The 16491-nt window shown below is 44.0% G+C and overlaps 1 protein-coding gene across 2 annotated transcripts in view; it reads right to left on the bottom strand.

The window, feature by feature from the left end:
- Positions 1-1955: 1955 nt before the first annotated feature.
- Positions 1956-16491, bottom strand: part of MFHAS1 (malignant fibrous histiocytoma amplified sequence 1) — a 108945-nt gene continuing 94409 nt past the window's right edge. Inside the window, exons 2-4 of one of the 2 annotated variants that reach the window (XM_025394513.1) lie at positions 15289-15415; positions 8553-8664; positions 1956-4632 (exon numbers count right to left, since the gene is read on the bottom strand). In XM_025394513.1, the coding sequence (XP_025250298.1) occupies positions 8637-8664; positions 15289-15415 (155 nt within the window). In that variant the 3' untranslated portion in view covers positions 1956-4632; positions 8553-8636. The remainder of the gene's footprint in view (positions 4633-8552; positions 8665-15288; positions 15416-16491) is intronic. The other variant, XM_025394512.1, reaches the window with a different exon arrangement.

The raw sequence follows: 16491 nt of genomic DNA, 5'->3' as shown, positions 1-16491 counted from the left end.
ATTATGCCATAGCCACCTAGTTTTAGGAGTACTGCGGCAAGGACTATTGATCCTGCAATGTGGGCTTCGACATGAGCCTTAGGGAGTCACAAGTGTAGGCCATATAGGGGTATTTTTGTCATAAAGGCTATTATGCACGCTAGTCAAGTAAGGTTGTGAGATCAGGTGGTTGTTAGTTTTTGGTCTGTGAGTGTTAGTAGCGTGATATTCAATGAGCCTGTGCTATTGTAGGTGTAGATTAGTATAATGAGTAGGGGTAGAGAGCCGGTTAGAGTGTAAAATAGGAAGTATGTGCTTGCGTTGAGACGTTCTGCTTGTTGCCTCATTTAGTGATGATAATTAGGGTAGGGATGAGGGTGGTTTCAAATAAAATATAGAATATAATTAGTTCTGTGGCCATGAATGTCAGAATTAAGGTGATTTGTAGGAAAATTATTATAGAAAGGTAGAGTTTTTTTTGTGAAAGCCCAAATTGATGTGTGCTAATTGCACGACCTTCACCAGGAGGAGGGAGGCAGTGGCATAGAGTGAGTGCTTGGGGTTGCTGGATGCAGCCGTAGAGCCACACCTCTTCCACGTGGGATGCACCTCTTGTGACACTTCTCTTTTGGAAATTCTAACTGCCTCATGGTTTCCTCTGTACTGTTGGCAGAAGGGGCTTTGAATTCTCGCACCCCACGGCTCTACCTGCCTTGTCAGGAGTCTTGCAGCGAGGCCCTCCCGGTCTGAGGCAATCCCTTCTTCCCTGTATTGGTCTGTCTTCAGGGCAGGGCTCCTCTTGTTACAGTAGGTAGCCAGACAGACATGAGCAGGGCAGAAGAAACACCCCCAGCAACCATCAGGTGAGAAGGTCAGGTGGTTGTTACACTGTGTTTCTAAAATAATAATTGGTTACAGCCAGTGCCAGGGAAAGGCAGGCTCCCAATACAAAGAAAACACCTAAAACTGGTGATCAGCTGCTTTCAGATAAGTGGTCAGGAGCTGGGTGAGTGGGCTCAAGCATGCGCATTAAGAAGCAAAATGGCGGCGCTTAACTGGTATAGGACCTTCTAGGTCCTATACCTTCAACTAGTAAGGGAAGAAAACCTCAGGTGAGCATGCGCACAACTCCAGTGACACACTGCGCATGCGTCCCCTCCCAAGCGCTGGCAGGCAACTGCACATGTGGACAGCCCACCCCAGGGGAAGAATCAGGGGAGGCCTCGGAAAAATGCCAACGTATAAAACCCCAGGTCAAAGGTCAGACTCTGCACCTGATCTCAGGCCGCCTGCTTGGCCCTCTTCCAAGTGTACTTCCTTTCGTTCCTGTTCTAAAGCTTTTTAATAAACTTTCCCTCCTGCCCTAAAACTTGCCTCGGTCTCTCCCGCTGTCTTGTGCCCCTCGGTTGAATTCTTTCTTCTGACAAGGCAAGAATTGAGGTTGCTGCAGACCTGTTATGGATTCACTGCTGTTAACACCCTGGCCTTGGTCCTTCCTTCTCTTTGCCTTTTAAACAATATGGAGGACTAAATCCTCTGACAGGTACCTGAGGGGCCTGCTCTTCCAGTTTGCAAATAGGGCACCCTGGGGCAATATGTAGCAGGTGGTGGTAGGACTTCTGCTAAGAGCCTTTGAAAGAAAAATCAGGGGAACTTCCAAACCTACCATAAATTTAACAGCTGTGACTTAGGAATATAGTGAATCATTGAAAAAAAAAAAAAAAAAAGAAACTGATTTAAGAGAGCGGATATTCAAGAGTTATATCCTCAGCCTTAAAACAGAGGCAGTTTTAAAACAGGGACTCTTTCGGGGACCAATTACCAAACAGATGAGAGCTACCACCACCCACCTCCCACAGCTCCAACAGTACCACTAAGAACTAAAACTATAAAACAGTCATTCCTTAACTGACAGAATTAAAAGTAAAACAAAATGAACAAAATCAGAAATAATGAAGCTCTGGGAATACAACTGCTTAACCATTTCTTTGTATTTTTATTGATTTTTTTTTTTTTTCTGCCCAGTTACGACAACGAAATGGGAAACCACAATTACAATTCACAAATCATGGCATGAAAAACCACACACACCCCATCAGGAATTACACCAAACCCTTTCCTTTTTATTCATTCAAAAGAGAGTCCAATACACAAGTGTCAAATATGAGCACTATTTTTTTTTTTCTTAGAAGGGGGAAAAACATTTATTTTGGCAGTGCTTTACAATTCCTGGAAGTGGTTTTGATACCACAAGTTGCAGGAATAGAAACCCTAACAAACTTGGAGGGCATTTGTTTGAGAGGCAAGGGACGCCTTGCTTAGAAAACATTCCTCTTGTGCTTAGTGAATGGCCTGTCGCCTCGGTGGGCTGCTGCGTCTTTCCAGGTGTTGAAAGAGAAAACAGAATTTCTTGCATAGACAGCTGAAGAGTCCTGTAGAGCAGAGTGATTTTTCTATCTCCAACCCTCCTCCCACCCTGAAACAAATTTGCAAGCTTCTCTGGAGCATCTTTTGGTCACATGACCCTCTATCATGGTAACCCTTTTGCTAAGACACGTGTGACACCAAGGTTTCTTCTGACACTGCTTCTCTAGGGTTCAGATGACAGCACAAAACATCACTTGTCAAAAATATTAGATATTATGAAGGTGGGCGTTTATGTTCATAACAGCAAATACTTTGCAGGGTGTGTCACCAAAAGGAGCATTTTCGTCATTCAATATGGTCCCTCGGGAGTTAGCCCAAAATCATACAAATAAGTCTTTTTCTAAAGACGGGTCAAAGTTGGTTAATTGGACAGTTGAGGAACTGTCTCATGCCAATTAAAAAACTCTTACTGCCCAACTATTCAATGGTCCAAAAAGCAATAACATGTTACCATTCAGTTTTACACACATGCACACGCACACACAGACGCGCACACACACACGAGAACTGTGACAAAAGGATTCACCAGATTGATCGTGTGACTGTGTTCTAAAAGAAAACAAACTCTCAAACTTCAGGTGTCCTATTCAAGTACTAAAAAAATGCAAACATAGTCTGATCCCGTTTGATTTTTATGATCACAATAAATCATTCTCTGAACTGCAGGTTCTGGAGTCAGTGAAATTAACGCCTGGGGCACAAAATATTCTACAAAAATCGGTGTGTGATTTCTAGCAGGGCAGCCGCTTGCTCGTTATTTCTTCTAAAAAACATGTTGAGCCTGTGGCCTTCCAAGAGTCAATACTTTACGAAAGAAGTAAAAGAGTAGTGAGTACCAGCAACTCACTCTTTTTGTCTGACGCTGGCAAGAAGCAGTCAGTTTTATACATTTTCAATCAACCCACGGAGGAGGCAAATGTAAACAGAGTTTTTTACACTCTCCGAAAAACGTGTTACTACTGTAGCATATGCTGTTTGGCCCAATTAAAAGGAGAATGGAGAGCAATTTGTTTGGTTTGCTTTTTAAGTTTTACCTCGTGAAGATTTTAAAACGAGGGTTTTACTAGTTCTTGGCAGGAGACTGTCCAATCAGAGGTTCTGTATTTATAAATAACCCATGTGGGATTATGCTCTCCAGTGAGCATAACTGGAGTCTAAATTCACAACCTTAAGGTCTGACAGCCAGATGTGAAAGGTCTGCAAAGAGCTCTGCTAATAAGTAATATGTTTGCAAAGTGCTCTGCTAAGTAAGGTACTTATTAGGCAGAGCACTTTGTAAGATTCAGAACTGACTCCTGATTATCTTAAGCCATTAAAAGACTCAAGTTTTGCATGGACTTTTTGTCCTCTTTGGCCCCTGAGTGTGCCCCATCTCTGCCCGGCACTAATAACGTGTGGAAAGCAAGGATTTCCCACCAGCGTGCCCGATCATTTATATAGGCAGGACCTTTATTGAAAAGAAGGGAAGGGACACGGTCTTAAATGCACATTTAAGGTTCTTTCTGATTACTGGCAATCTCTATGAACCAACACTTAATCCATGGGCTAACACAGTTTTTTTTTTTTTTTTTAAGCTGAGGAGGATTAAAGAATAAAGAAAAAACAAAAAAGTCTTATACTAAAATAAGAAATCAGCCCCATCTTGGCACAGTTCTCATGCAGAATATTGCACCCAGTGTGAACTAACGCTAGAAGCTTCAAACTGTATAAATTTAAATGTATTTGCATATTATAAAAATAAAGATAAACATATACATATTTTACACTAGTTATGGAACAGCAATGAACGTCAGTCGATCCCTCTTTCACATTTAACAGAACTGAAATCTGAGTGCTCTAAATACTGCCACCTGTACTGTAACTATGGCTTATATGTGCACGGAAAACAAAATCCCTGAGAAGCCATTCGACTTTTTTTTTTTTTTTTCTTTTCTTCAAGTAGCGCGCTCCTTGGAGGATCACAGTTCTGAGGTTCAGGTTGTAAAACATTTGCTCCATCTTCTCGCCCATGCTTCCCCCCCACCCCCTCCCCACCTCTTCCCCAATCTTCCAAAAGGCATCCTGCAAGCACACGTTGTCACTCAAGTTCACAGAACACGCTGGGGGGAGTGCAGAGGGTCTGCCAGGTGCAAAAAATGGTCCAGGTGTTCAGATGCTCTCTTTTCTCCATGGAAATTCCACAGCCACAAACATCACTGGTTTCTGTGCTTTTCACCAACGTTCTTCCTGTATGGGTGGACAAGAAGAAAGCACAGAGATGACAAAAAGGTACTGGACAATGCTACCCTCAATAAGAAAAGGAAGTGATGATAGAAATCTATTTTCTCACATATTTTCATTTCTACTTCTAGGACTCATTATAAATATGTAAATGTCAGGCAACTAATGTCCCCACAAAGGAAAGAGTCATTTTAGCAGTCTATTTGCCAAACATTTCTGTTAGTGTGTTAAGCTCAGTTCAGCTATAAAGAGGGAACTGTACTAATTGGCTGTCACCACTTATTCCACTGTAATTTTATAGCTTAACTAGACCTCTAATTAACAACCCAAAACTCTAACCACGGAACTGTTTCCTTTCAATAAACACGCACAGTCACACATAGACACACACCAAATAATCCTCTAGGAGAAGGAATATATACTAAAAAGTGAGATGTCTGTCCACCTAAAATGCATGATTTTACTTAAAATGTTATATGTTAAGTTGTCCACGAAAATCTGGAGTCTGATCAATATAGAATGAAGAGACTACTGCAGCCTCAGCAAATAAACAAAGCGGCATTCAGTTCCAGTAAAATGGTTAGAGGAAAAATATCAAGTGTTTTTCTCATTTTTGCTTCCCTACAATGACACGTGATGGAATGTTTTGTAAAGTGTGTGTGTGTGTGTTTTAAGCAACTTTTAATAAAATATACAAAGACATTGAAAGGAAAGGAAAAAGGAGTTACGATTCGTTTCCCCCAATCCCCCATCTCTCGTTAGGAGAGACAGTGATTTCATGGACACTGATAATTCAGCATCTGCCTAAACACTTCTCCAGTCCCTACAAGATTCAGCCATGGGCTTGTTCAAGCATGATAATAATGACATCACCAAAACAAACAAACAAAGAAAAACAAAAACCTCTCATTTACTAACTACATGCCAGGAGTTAGGTTGTTCACTCTAGCGCATTATATATCTTCAACTCCTGACAATCCCACCATGTAAGCTCCGTCTTATCAGCATCTTACTAAGAAGGGAACTAAGGTTCCAAAAGGTGAAATAACTTCCCCAAGGGTGCATACTAGCGAGTGGCAGAGCCAGGCCTTTCACTAGGGTGATCTGACTCCAAAGCTAAAAGAGAAGTTGGATATTTGGAGCCCTAGGGAAGAATTTCACATTTCTACGGCACTCTGCCACGAGAATTTTTTTAATGCCTATTCATATAGTAAACTCCCAGAAGACAGGGTTTTGAAAACTGCCTCAAATTCAACCAATAATATAATCAACCTAACTGTAAGGACGGCAGTGTAAAAACACACGTTTCAACCCAGCAGCTAACTTTGGTGGTATGAGTTTTGGGTTCACGTAGAGATGTGCTACATAAACATTTTCCCACTGAATCTAACAGACCTTCGGAAATGCAGACAGTGTGCTCCCCGGCCCAGACGTAAGACTGAGAAACACAAGAATACCTAATCAAGGGCACCTAGACGGAATATCCCACTGTTCAACCAGCTTGAAAATTGTTTCACATCTATGCCTTTTTCCACATTTGGGACCTAGAGAAAACCACCATCAAAATCACCAGCCTTCTCTGTTTCTCCCCACCTCTCTATCTCCATAAACTTGTCGTCCTCCTTCAAGACCCACCTCAAATACGACTTCCTAGAACTTTTTCTCTTTCTTCCTGGTAGAGTTCCTCCTTCCCTGTGCTTATGGGACTCTGTTCATACACCTATCATGGCAGGTACCATGTTTCAATTATAATTAGACTCTGACAAGTTTGTCTGATTATGGCTTTGATTCTCATCTTCTCCAAAGAGGCTATTAGGTTCTGGAGGGCAGGATCTGATTTAGTGCTTTATGTATCCTCAACACCCGGCCCAATGCCTACTAGAGGATAATTACTCAACAAAGATCTGTTGAACGGATGGGTCAGATGTGATGAAAAAGCCACAGGTAAAAAGTAGCCAAGATACTATGAGATTATTACCAAAAGAGGTATATAAAAAGTATTGAGGAGAGCCAGGTGCAGCAGCTCATGCCTGTAATCCCAGTGTTTGGAAGACTGAGGCAGACGATCAACTGAGATCAAGAGTTTGAGATCAGCCTGGCCAAGATGGCAAAACCCTGTCTCTACTAAAAATGCAAAAATGAGCCAGGCGTGGGTGCATGCCTGTAGTCCCAGCTACTCGGGGAGCTGAGGCAGGATAATCACTTGAACCCGGGAGGCGGAGGTTGCAGTGAACCAAGATTGTGCTACTACACCACAGCCTGGGTGACAGACCGAGACTCTGTCTGAAACAAACAAACAAAAAAGTATTGAGGAAACGTGAAGAACAGAGTGACTGGTTACAGTGAGGATGATTAGCGGCGGCTTCCCGGAGGAGCTGACCTATGACCTTGGCCTCAGCAACCAATAGGCCTTCACTGGTAGGAGAGAAGGGCAGCAGCCAGCCAGGGGACTGAGAGGTAGCCAGGGCCCACCATGGTTGACCTCCCACAGAAAGGGAGTGTCCTGTGTGTTGGCAGAGTGCCTGGGGTCTGATTGTGCAGGGCCTTGTGAGCCACGGCTGGGAGGTTTGAACTTGAGCCTGTTATCACCAGGAAGCCATCCAAGGCTTTTGAAGAGGGAGAGACATGATGGGGTCTGATGTTAAAAGATAATTAATGTTGGTTTGAAGGACAAAAAGATAAGAGAGCAGGCAGCCAGCTGAGACTCAGTCACAGGAACCTTGGCAGAGATGGGGGAAGTGGTGGCTGGGGGGGGGGGGGGTCAGGCCCTAGAAAGAAGCCCGAGGCTGGAGCTGAAGATATGGGTCAAATTCATTCATGTCAGGACACTGATGGGATGGGATAAAAGGTGTTGGAGAATTACTACACACAGGGAACAAAGCAGAGGAAAGCATTGAGGCTCAAGGACTCCTAGCTTGGGGCCGATGGTGCAAAGCTACGCCGTTGCCAAAGACAGGTCACAGATTGAGGAAGAACTTTGGGGGAGGAAGGCAATAAATTCAGCTGCATACCTGTGAAGCCTACAGGACATCCAGGGATGATGCCAGGTGAGACACTCGAAACAGAGGTCTGGAGTTGAAGGGAGGGACCAGCCTGGGGGGCGCCCAGCCCCCGAGTCCTCCCAGGTTAGGGAATCGAAATCTGCCCTTTCGGGATGCAACAAAGAACTTATGACTCAAGGTACTGAGATGCTTAGGCTGAAACTGAAGCCATGGCGTGCTGTATTAACTATGTCTTTTATTTTCTGTATTCTGGTGCTTTCCTATCCTGGGCCTTGCAGACTCTGGAGGGACTGTCTCTCCCAGGATTAGCCAATTCCTAGAGATGGTAAAACAACTTGCCCGGAGTACACTCTTCAAATACAAACCAACCAATCCTGAACCCACACCCAGAACACCTCCTTTACTGGCTCTCACACTGTAGGCCACCATCCACCTGCCCCTGAGCCAGGTGCCAGACAACTAAGGCAACCCCTCTGCCCCAGGGCCACTGAGATTATTCAGATGAGCCTGTCCTAGACCTGCCTACCCGGTCTTGCCCATTCTTCCCCTCATGCCCCCAGTCCCTTCCTCTCCCTCCGTGTGACCATCCCGGTACTTCCCTGTGTAGTTCCTGAAGATGTGGACCCACCTGATGTTTTATTTCTGCATAATAGTAACATTTTTAAAAAATGACTTCCTTTTTTGAACAAGGATCTAAGATCACTGTCTATGCAATATCATAGTAAATTAAGCAAAAGAATCAAGCAGTTCCCTTCTTCCTAATTCCCATTAGCAACTTGATTCTAGAGAAGTATAAGGTTTGTCTAGGATTCCTGCTCTCCAAAATCTCTTCATCCCAACACCCCCATATCCCCTCTAATCTCTCTGAGTCCTCAAGAGGGCCTTACCTATTTAAGAAATTCTCTCTGCTTCATGGAGACTTACCCTTAAAAATTGGTGCTCCTAAAGTCACAGTTTGGGTACAGTAATAAATGATGGCATAAGGAAAAGAAGCACTATCTTTTCCACTTAATTTTCCAAGAAAGTATGAAGATACCTAAGCAGAGAGGGAAAAATTCCAGTATCAATGTGGCTGATGGGAGACTAAATAATTAAAGAAACACAATTCCTCCCAGCTTGTTAAAACAGCAAGGCAAAGAGCTGTCTCACTCCTTGCACAGAACAAAACAAATCAATGCAAATCAATGTGAAATGCCCCACAGGCAACGTCCACAAGCGGCCTTTTCTTATCAAACACCATCCCTTCCTCACCCTCTGTATTTTAAAATTCTGTGGTCAGTGAAAAATTCTCCATTGTGACGAAGCCTAATTCATCTCACGCCATTGCTTTTTAAAAACCTTTTATCAAGTTCATACTAATTTGTGTGCTAGTAGACATACATGGCCTGTTTATTTGGTGATATAAAGGCTACAAACTTCATCCTGCTTTTTATGAAAGGCAACTGGAACTGGTCTTAAATGTCTTTATGTCAAAACGATGTTACTGCCGAAATTCCTGTGCAAAGTCATCACGGTACTTTTGAGAATAGTTACAAACAGCAAGTAACTGGAATTTAGTGGGGATCTTGCTTGAATGGGAACTCTACAGTATATAGGCAATAATCCAAGATTTTAAAAGGGAATTTTGAAATGCAATAACTCAGCCTTCCCCTCTATTATTATTAGTACTTCCTAAAAAAGGAGAAAGCTTAGCTCAACAATTTTCAAACCACCCCCACCTTTTTTTTTTTTTTTTTTGATAATTCTATAATACATGATCAGCCAAAATCAGAATCAACTTCCTTCTTCAGTCTCAGAACTCCCACCACTCCCCACATATCGGAGCACAGACAGATACGGTATCGCTGCAGGAGAAACGTCAACCATCAGGAAACGAGAGTGACACATGCCCACTTCCTGTACATTCAAGGGTCAGTCCATTAAGAAACCACATGTCAGAATGTGGGTCGCATTCCAGTAATGCCTCAAGGTAAAACATTGTCATACGATGACCTGTTGAATTTTCTTGGTCTTTTACACAAAAATCACTAGATAAACTGGGTAATCTGGCAGGTTATCGAAGAGTCTTCAGTTTGGTGGAGGAGGGAGTTGCTCTAAAGCTCTTTGGAAGGAGAAAGAGAAGCATTCTGTAGGATCCCTGTGAATGAAACGCAACCAGCAAGCTGTCATTTGTCCAGAGAAGCTCACACTCCCTGGGAACTGGAATATTCGGTCTCACCCTGAAGAGTAGCTGGACAGAGACAGGAATTCATGAATAAAAGCTTTAGAAGATTATGCGTTCTACTTGCTTCCTACCTTGCCCACCGGAAGTATATGTTTGCCCTCTGTTTTGACTCCTAATGTCAAGGCTCACTACCCCTGAAATATCTAGGGTCTAATTAGGCTGCCATGAAGAAGGTCTAAAGGAGGAGCTCTCCAAGCAGCTCCAGCTCCTCTCCACCATCCAGGAAACAGGGGGCTGGCAGTGGGAGGAGCAAGACAAGCCACTGTCTTTAGACTGAACTGTGCCAAGGATAACGTGTTTATGAGAACCTCTTTAAAACTCAGAAATTGGCGGGGTGCAATGGCTCATGCCTGTAATCCCAGCACTTTGGGAGGCTGCGGTGGGCGGATCACGAGGTCAGGAGATCGAGACCATCCTGGCTAACATGGTGAAACCCCGTCTCTACTAAAAATACAAAAATTAGTTGGGCATGGTGGCATGCGCCTGTAGTCCCAGCTACTCGGGGGCTAACAGGAGAATCACTTGAACCCAGGGGGCAGAGGTTGCAGTGAGCCGAGATCACACCACTGTACTCCAGCCTGGGTGAAGGAGTGAGACTCTGTCTCAAAACAAAACAAAACAAAAACAAAGCCAAAAGCAAACAAAAAACTGAGAAATCTGCTTCATACTAACACACCAGCCAGCAAAACCATTCCTGAAAGTGACACTAAAAATATTTATTGGCCGGGCGTGTGGCTCACGCCTGTGATCCTAGCACTTTGGGAGGCCAAGGCGGGTGTATTACCTGAGGTCGGGAGTTCAAGACCAGCCTGGCCAACATGGTGAAACCCCGTCTCTACTAAGAATACAAAAAATAAAAAATTAGCCAGGTGAGTGGCGCGTGTCTGTAATCCCAGATACTCTGGAGGCTGAGGCAAGAGAATTGCTCAAACCCAGGAGGTGGAGGTTGTGGTGAGCCGAGATCATGCCACTGCACTCCAGCCTGGGCTACAGAGTGAGACTTCATCTCAAAAAACAAAACAAAACAGAAAAAAAAAAAAAAAAACTTACTGACTGCATGAACTAGGTGTTGGATAAGACACAAGTTAACTGAAAATAGGCAGGAGATTTCTTTTTGGGGTGAAGAAAACATTCTAAAATTAGATTGTGGTGATGGTTGTATAAGTACAACTCTGTAAATACATCAGTAATCATTGCACGGGCGAGTTTGCTGGTATGGAAATTATACATCAATAAAGCTTTTAAAAATGTATCTGTCACAATCGGTATCCTGGAGGAGGTCAGAATTTTTCAGAGCAACCCAGGCAAATCTGCTACTAGGTGAATGTTCACCTCATCTTAAATGCAGATATCCTTGAAAATCAACTCAAGATATGGAAATTACTCACATTTCTATCTGATAATCAGCAAAGGGGACAAGAAGCCACTCAGCTCCTGTTTCTCCCTGGAGGGGGAGGTGCAGAAGGCGAGGCATTTCCTCCTGTTCCTGAAACCTCTTCCCAATGAAACGCTGGTGGAGACCTCAACCACCAATCCACTGAGACAAGTTATAAGAGTAAATCATGTTCTTAAAAAAAAAAAAAAATCACTACCTACTCCTTATTCTCTGTCTCTCCCCCTGGGGGAATAAAACATCTAGAAATTTTTTAAAATTAGAAATAGAAAAGCTTGGAATTCATTTAAAAAGGCCAATCAGGTAACAGTCATCTATGGTTTCTTCTTTATAAAGAAAGCATTGTGGCACCATTAGTCAAAGATAGGCAGTAAAATGACAAGTCTCTGATTTGACCAATAAAGGAGAGCGGTAAACCAGTCAAAGAAGAGCTTGGAATGTCTTTTTAAAAACCATCAGCACCTAAGCCCCACACCAGCCAGCAATCACCTCGGGTGATTATTCTGGTGTACCTAGGAGCCTTCTGGTGGGCACCCATCATCCCGGCATGATGACTGACAGCCGTCCCATCACTCTGAATCCTCTCGTGATTTGAACAGTAAGTGATATGTTCACCTTATCTGAGAGTGGCAGGGACTGTGCTGAGGCTGAGAGCTGACAGCATGGACAGTTTTGCCTTTGGGCTGCAGAGCAGGTATTGACCACAGAGCAGTCTTAAGGCCCCACTGGCCAGGGAGCCCACCCTTAGAGGCACGGACTGGAAAACTGAGCCATCAGAAAGTTGTGTACACGTGTTAGACTCATCTGGGTGGCTTCTTTTGTTTTTTAATGACTCATGCCTGGTCCCTTCCCTGAGAAATTCTAACTTAACATGTCTGATTAAGAAAGTCTGATCTTGGCCAGGCATGGTGGCTCATGCCTGTCATCCCAGCATTTTGGGAGGCTGAGGCAGGTGGATCACTTGAGGTTAGGAGTTCGAGACCAGCCCAGCCAACATGGTGAAACCCCGTCTCTACCAAAAAAATACAAAAAATTAGCCAGATGTAGTGGCGTGTGCCTATAGTCCTAGCTACTCAGGAGGCTGAGGCAGAAGAATCACTTGAACCCTGGAGGTGGAGGTTGCCATGAGCTGAGATTGCACCACTGCACTCCAGCCTGGGTGACAGAATGAGACCCTTTGTCAAAAAAAAAAAAAAAAAAAAAAAAAAAAGCCTGACCTCTGTGGTGACCTGCTTAAGTTACTTTGGCTGGAGTTGAAAGCCAGTGCAATAGCCCGGACTTCCAATGTCTAGTGCCTGCTGAGACCCCAAGTATCAGGTTCAGGCCCAAGCTGTGTTGACTTAACTACCTTCTTTGCCAGCTATCCTCATGGATCACCCCAAATCTCTGGCATCCAATCCACTGTCATCCACCCATGAATGGGACCTTCCCCGGAGGCTGGTCTGGCCTCCACATGGTTTTGTTTTCCTTTTGTGTTCATGGATGTAAACTGTGGGTGCTTAAGGCTGCGAAGGTGGGGGAACACTGGGCATCTTGAGCACAGGCTTCACATCTACGTGTGCTTTCCTATAAAGTCACACAAGAGATCATTTACCCCTTGCGGCTGCAGTAAAATATGGTAATGTCCAAGAAACGTCTTGCCAGGAATATGAAACTTTCCTATGTGGAGAACATTCCTTCATCTAGAGCTGAGAATTATATTGCAAAGCTGTCGTCCATTTCATGAGACTTTCTTTTTTAACCTATTTCAAAATAAAATGATTCTGATCGCTAGGTCAAAAGTGGTTGAATCCCTCAAGAGGCTCCCTCAGCATCTAGATGTCTGCCGCCACGTATCGCAGCTTATCCAAGCCTTTAAGGCTGCTTGTTCGTTCGGGTTCGATACGCTGTTGAGAGAGAAGCTGCTAACATTTGTTTCAGGTTGGTATAAAGGTGGTCTTTCTGTGGCAGTACAAGAAGCCCACGGGAAAGCACTGATAAAGCTGGCTCAGTGCCGGGAAGGTTTCTCGTACAAATGGATATTTTAACTCCTACCTCTATTGCACCTATGCGACGGCATGTGGCTATGGCAAAACAATAGGTTCATGTCTCTCATGGCTCTGGAAAGTTTACGCCAATGCAAAGTATATTTAATTTTTGTTTCCTCTGTTTCATACCTTGCTGGTTCTGTAATATCCCCTTGAGCTTTAAGAACTTACGGGGTATTAAAAAAAAAAAAGAGAGAGAGAAGAAAAAGAAAACACATAATATCCCCTTATCCATCCTCACCCAGGTGTATCTGAAAGAAAGGGACCAATGTGTACAATTTCAAAGAAATTTAAAAAAAACAATAAAATTTCTGTTGTTTGATATGTTCAGGACAGGGGATTATTCTAGTTATTCTGGTTAAAAGTAATTTCACAATTACTTTTGCACCAACCTAATAATAGTTACTCTGTAGTTCTATTTTAATATTTAAGAAGCACTTCAAGATTCACAATGTCTCAGGGTCAGTGATAAATTAAACTACGCACATGATAGTTAAATAGTACTCTGAACACAAGGGCATTAGGTAAGAGTTTCCCTTGGGTGTTCAGTGATATTTTCCAGCAAGGATAGATTAAGGATGTTCTATGTAATGAGTTTCCCAGTTTGGAGAAACGGGGCACTGAGCCGGGTGCCCCCTACTTCTACGGCAGCAGCTAATGAATGAGAATGCCACTGGGAACCCTCACTTTGCAGGGAGCACACCAAAGGCAGGGCAGCTGCCATGTGAGGGGCGAGCCACGGACACCTGTCACACTGCCTGGAATGCGGCTGGACAGCAAGTTTCCCAAGAGGAGATGACAGGTCACAATTCCCAAAGGCACACTTTCTGACCTCCCTTAAAAAAAGGCTTAGATTCATATATAATTTTTTCATTAAAAAATTCCATGTGGCCAGCTAGGAAGAAAAAGTCGAGTTTGCTGCATGGATATGAATATTGTACTAGAGAAATTATGGTGCTGACATCACACAGATAATGAGACCTCACCCGAGAATATTGTGGCTGCTGCTTTTCAGGATCTGAGGTAAACAGGCATCTCATCTCAGCTTAAAAGTGGCCTATTTGGTTCTTAATACAAGCAAAACAAAACAAAAAAACACATACACAAAACCCAAACAAACAGGATGAGTGTTATCTAGAATAGTAACCTAATGTTCTATCCAAAATGTACTTTGCACGTGTACATTCTCTGTCTTCAAGCCCATTTGGGGGCAAGGTGGTGGCAAACTGCAGAGCCCTTGATTTTCAGGGATTGACTCAAAAATCAGAACCATGCAACAAAAAACAATCTACTACTGACTTTCTGCAGGCTGTGCTCATGGAATGGGCCTGCACTGTTTTTGGATGTGAGAGCCAACTTAATTCTGCAATGACAGAGTTAAGTAAGACTGCCCATCAAAAAAATATGTTCTTTTGTAACCCCAGCACTTTGGGAGGCCAAGACGGATGGATCACGAGGTCAGGAGATCAAGATCATCCTGGCTAACACGGTGAAACCCCGTCTCTACTGAAAATACAAAAAAATTAGCTGGGTGTGGCGGCGGGCATCTGTAGTCCCAGCTACTCGGGAGACTGAGGCAGGAGAATGGCATGAACCCGGGAGGCGGAGCTTGCAGTGAGCCGAGATCGCGCCACTGTACTCCTGCTTGGGCAACAGAGTGAGACTCCGTCTCAAAAAAAAAAATTTTCTTTTTGGTTGCATATACCTGCAAATAAACTAAAAACCAATGAACTGTACACTTAGGTAAGTGAACTGTGTTATGTGAATGACATCTCAAAAAGGCTGTTAAAAAAATGTTCTGACTTTATGAAAAAAAAAATCACAAAAAAGAGGAAATAAAAGTTCCTGTTTTGCTGCATAAGTCATGATGCTGATGTTACCCAGAAGAATTATGTCTGTTCAGGAGGACTTTGCAAGGTTTGTGCAAATGCAGTTTAACCTGGATTTTTGTTGTCATATCTATGGGGCCGGGATCAGGAGCCGGGTCCGGGGGCCAGAGGGACTTTGGGAACTCACTTGGAACAGGGGCTGATCACAGTCGGCGTGGGTGGGTAAACCAAGGCAACATTCACTCGCTCGCTGCCGTTCTTGGGGCAAATGATCTCTGCCACTCCTTCTGGTCTGGGCTGACTCAGCAACTCCCCTGCAGGAGGAGAGAGAAAAATGTGTTACGGAGATGTGCCCTAAAAATGGGCTCACTTTACAAAGAAAGCACTGCTTGGGGATGGGAGCAGGGGGAGAAGGGCAGAGGTGAAGCAGCGAAGGGTCTGAGAACAAATGTGCAACCAAGAACAGCAGAATTGCCTGGGCGCCGGCTCCAACACCTACATTCTCCTCTGCGTCACCGTGGAGAAAATTCTCGTGGTCATGGCAGGAAGGCCCACACTAGACAAAGACAGCATCTGTCACTGCTCTGCTCACCTTCCTTCTAACAGACTGACTCCAGGGATCTTTATCTAGATGTCACCGGCTGAGCCAGAGTCCCCAGAGCCCACTGAAGCAAGGGCTGCCAAGGAGGTGTTCATAATTAGGATTTGGGGCAGATGGGACTCAAGCAGACCACAGCAACCATTCAACAAAGCCCTGTATAAATGATCTGGAAACACAGCAGACCAAAGGTGTTAAAAAGGCAAACAGCCTAAGATGAGCCCAGCCTCCTCCGGGCAAGGGGACTGCCCTGATAGGTATGTGTGAAGTGGATGCACCAACACAACACTATCTAGACACATAATTAACCTAATGGATCACCACAGTACCTAAAGGAAGGCTATTACTCTGCATGCCCTGGATGTAATCTCTCTTCAACTAGATCACTAAATCTCTAAAAGCAGTGATGACTTCCATTCTCTCATCCACATACCCAGGGCACCGTGCCCTTTCTCAGAGAGTACTCAAGAAACAGCTCCTGGCTGAAGATGGGACACATTATTGTTCAAACTGCCCTACTTAAACACAGGAACTAAATTTTTTGTTGTTGTTTTTGAGACAGGGTCTTGCTTTGTCACCCAGGCTGAAGTGCAGTGGACTAATCATAGCTCGCTGCAGCCTCAATCTCCCAGGCTCAGTGATCCTCCCACCTCAGACTCCTGAGTAGCTGGGACCACAGGTATGCAGCACTACATCTGGCTAAATGTTAACCTTTTCCTTTATTTTTGTAGAGACGGGGAGTCTCGATGTGTTTCCCAGGCTGGTCTCAAACTTCTAGCCTCAAGCAATCCT

The sequence above is a fragment of the Theropithecus gelada genome, chromosome 8 (genome assembly GCF_003255815.1).
Source record: "Theropithecus gelada isolate Dixy chromosome 8, Tgel_1.0, whole genome shotgun sequence".
Lineage (NCBI taxonomy): Eukaryota > Metazoa > Chordata > Mammalia > Primates > Cercopithecidae > Theropithecus > Theropithecus gelada.
The sequence above is the reverse complement of the archived record's forward strand: the minus strand, read 5'-3'. Positions and strand labels throughout refer to the sequence as shown.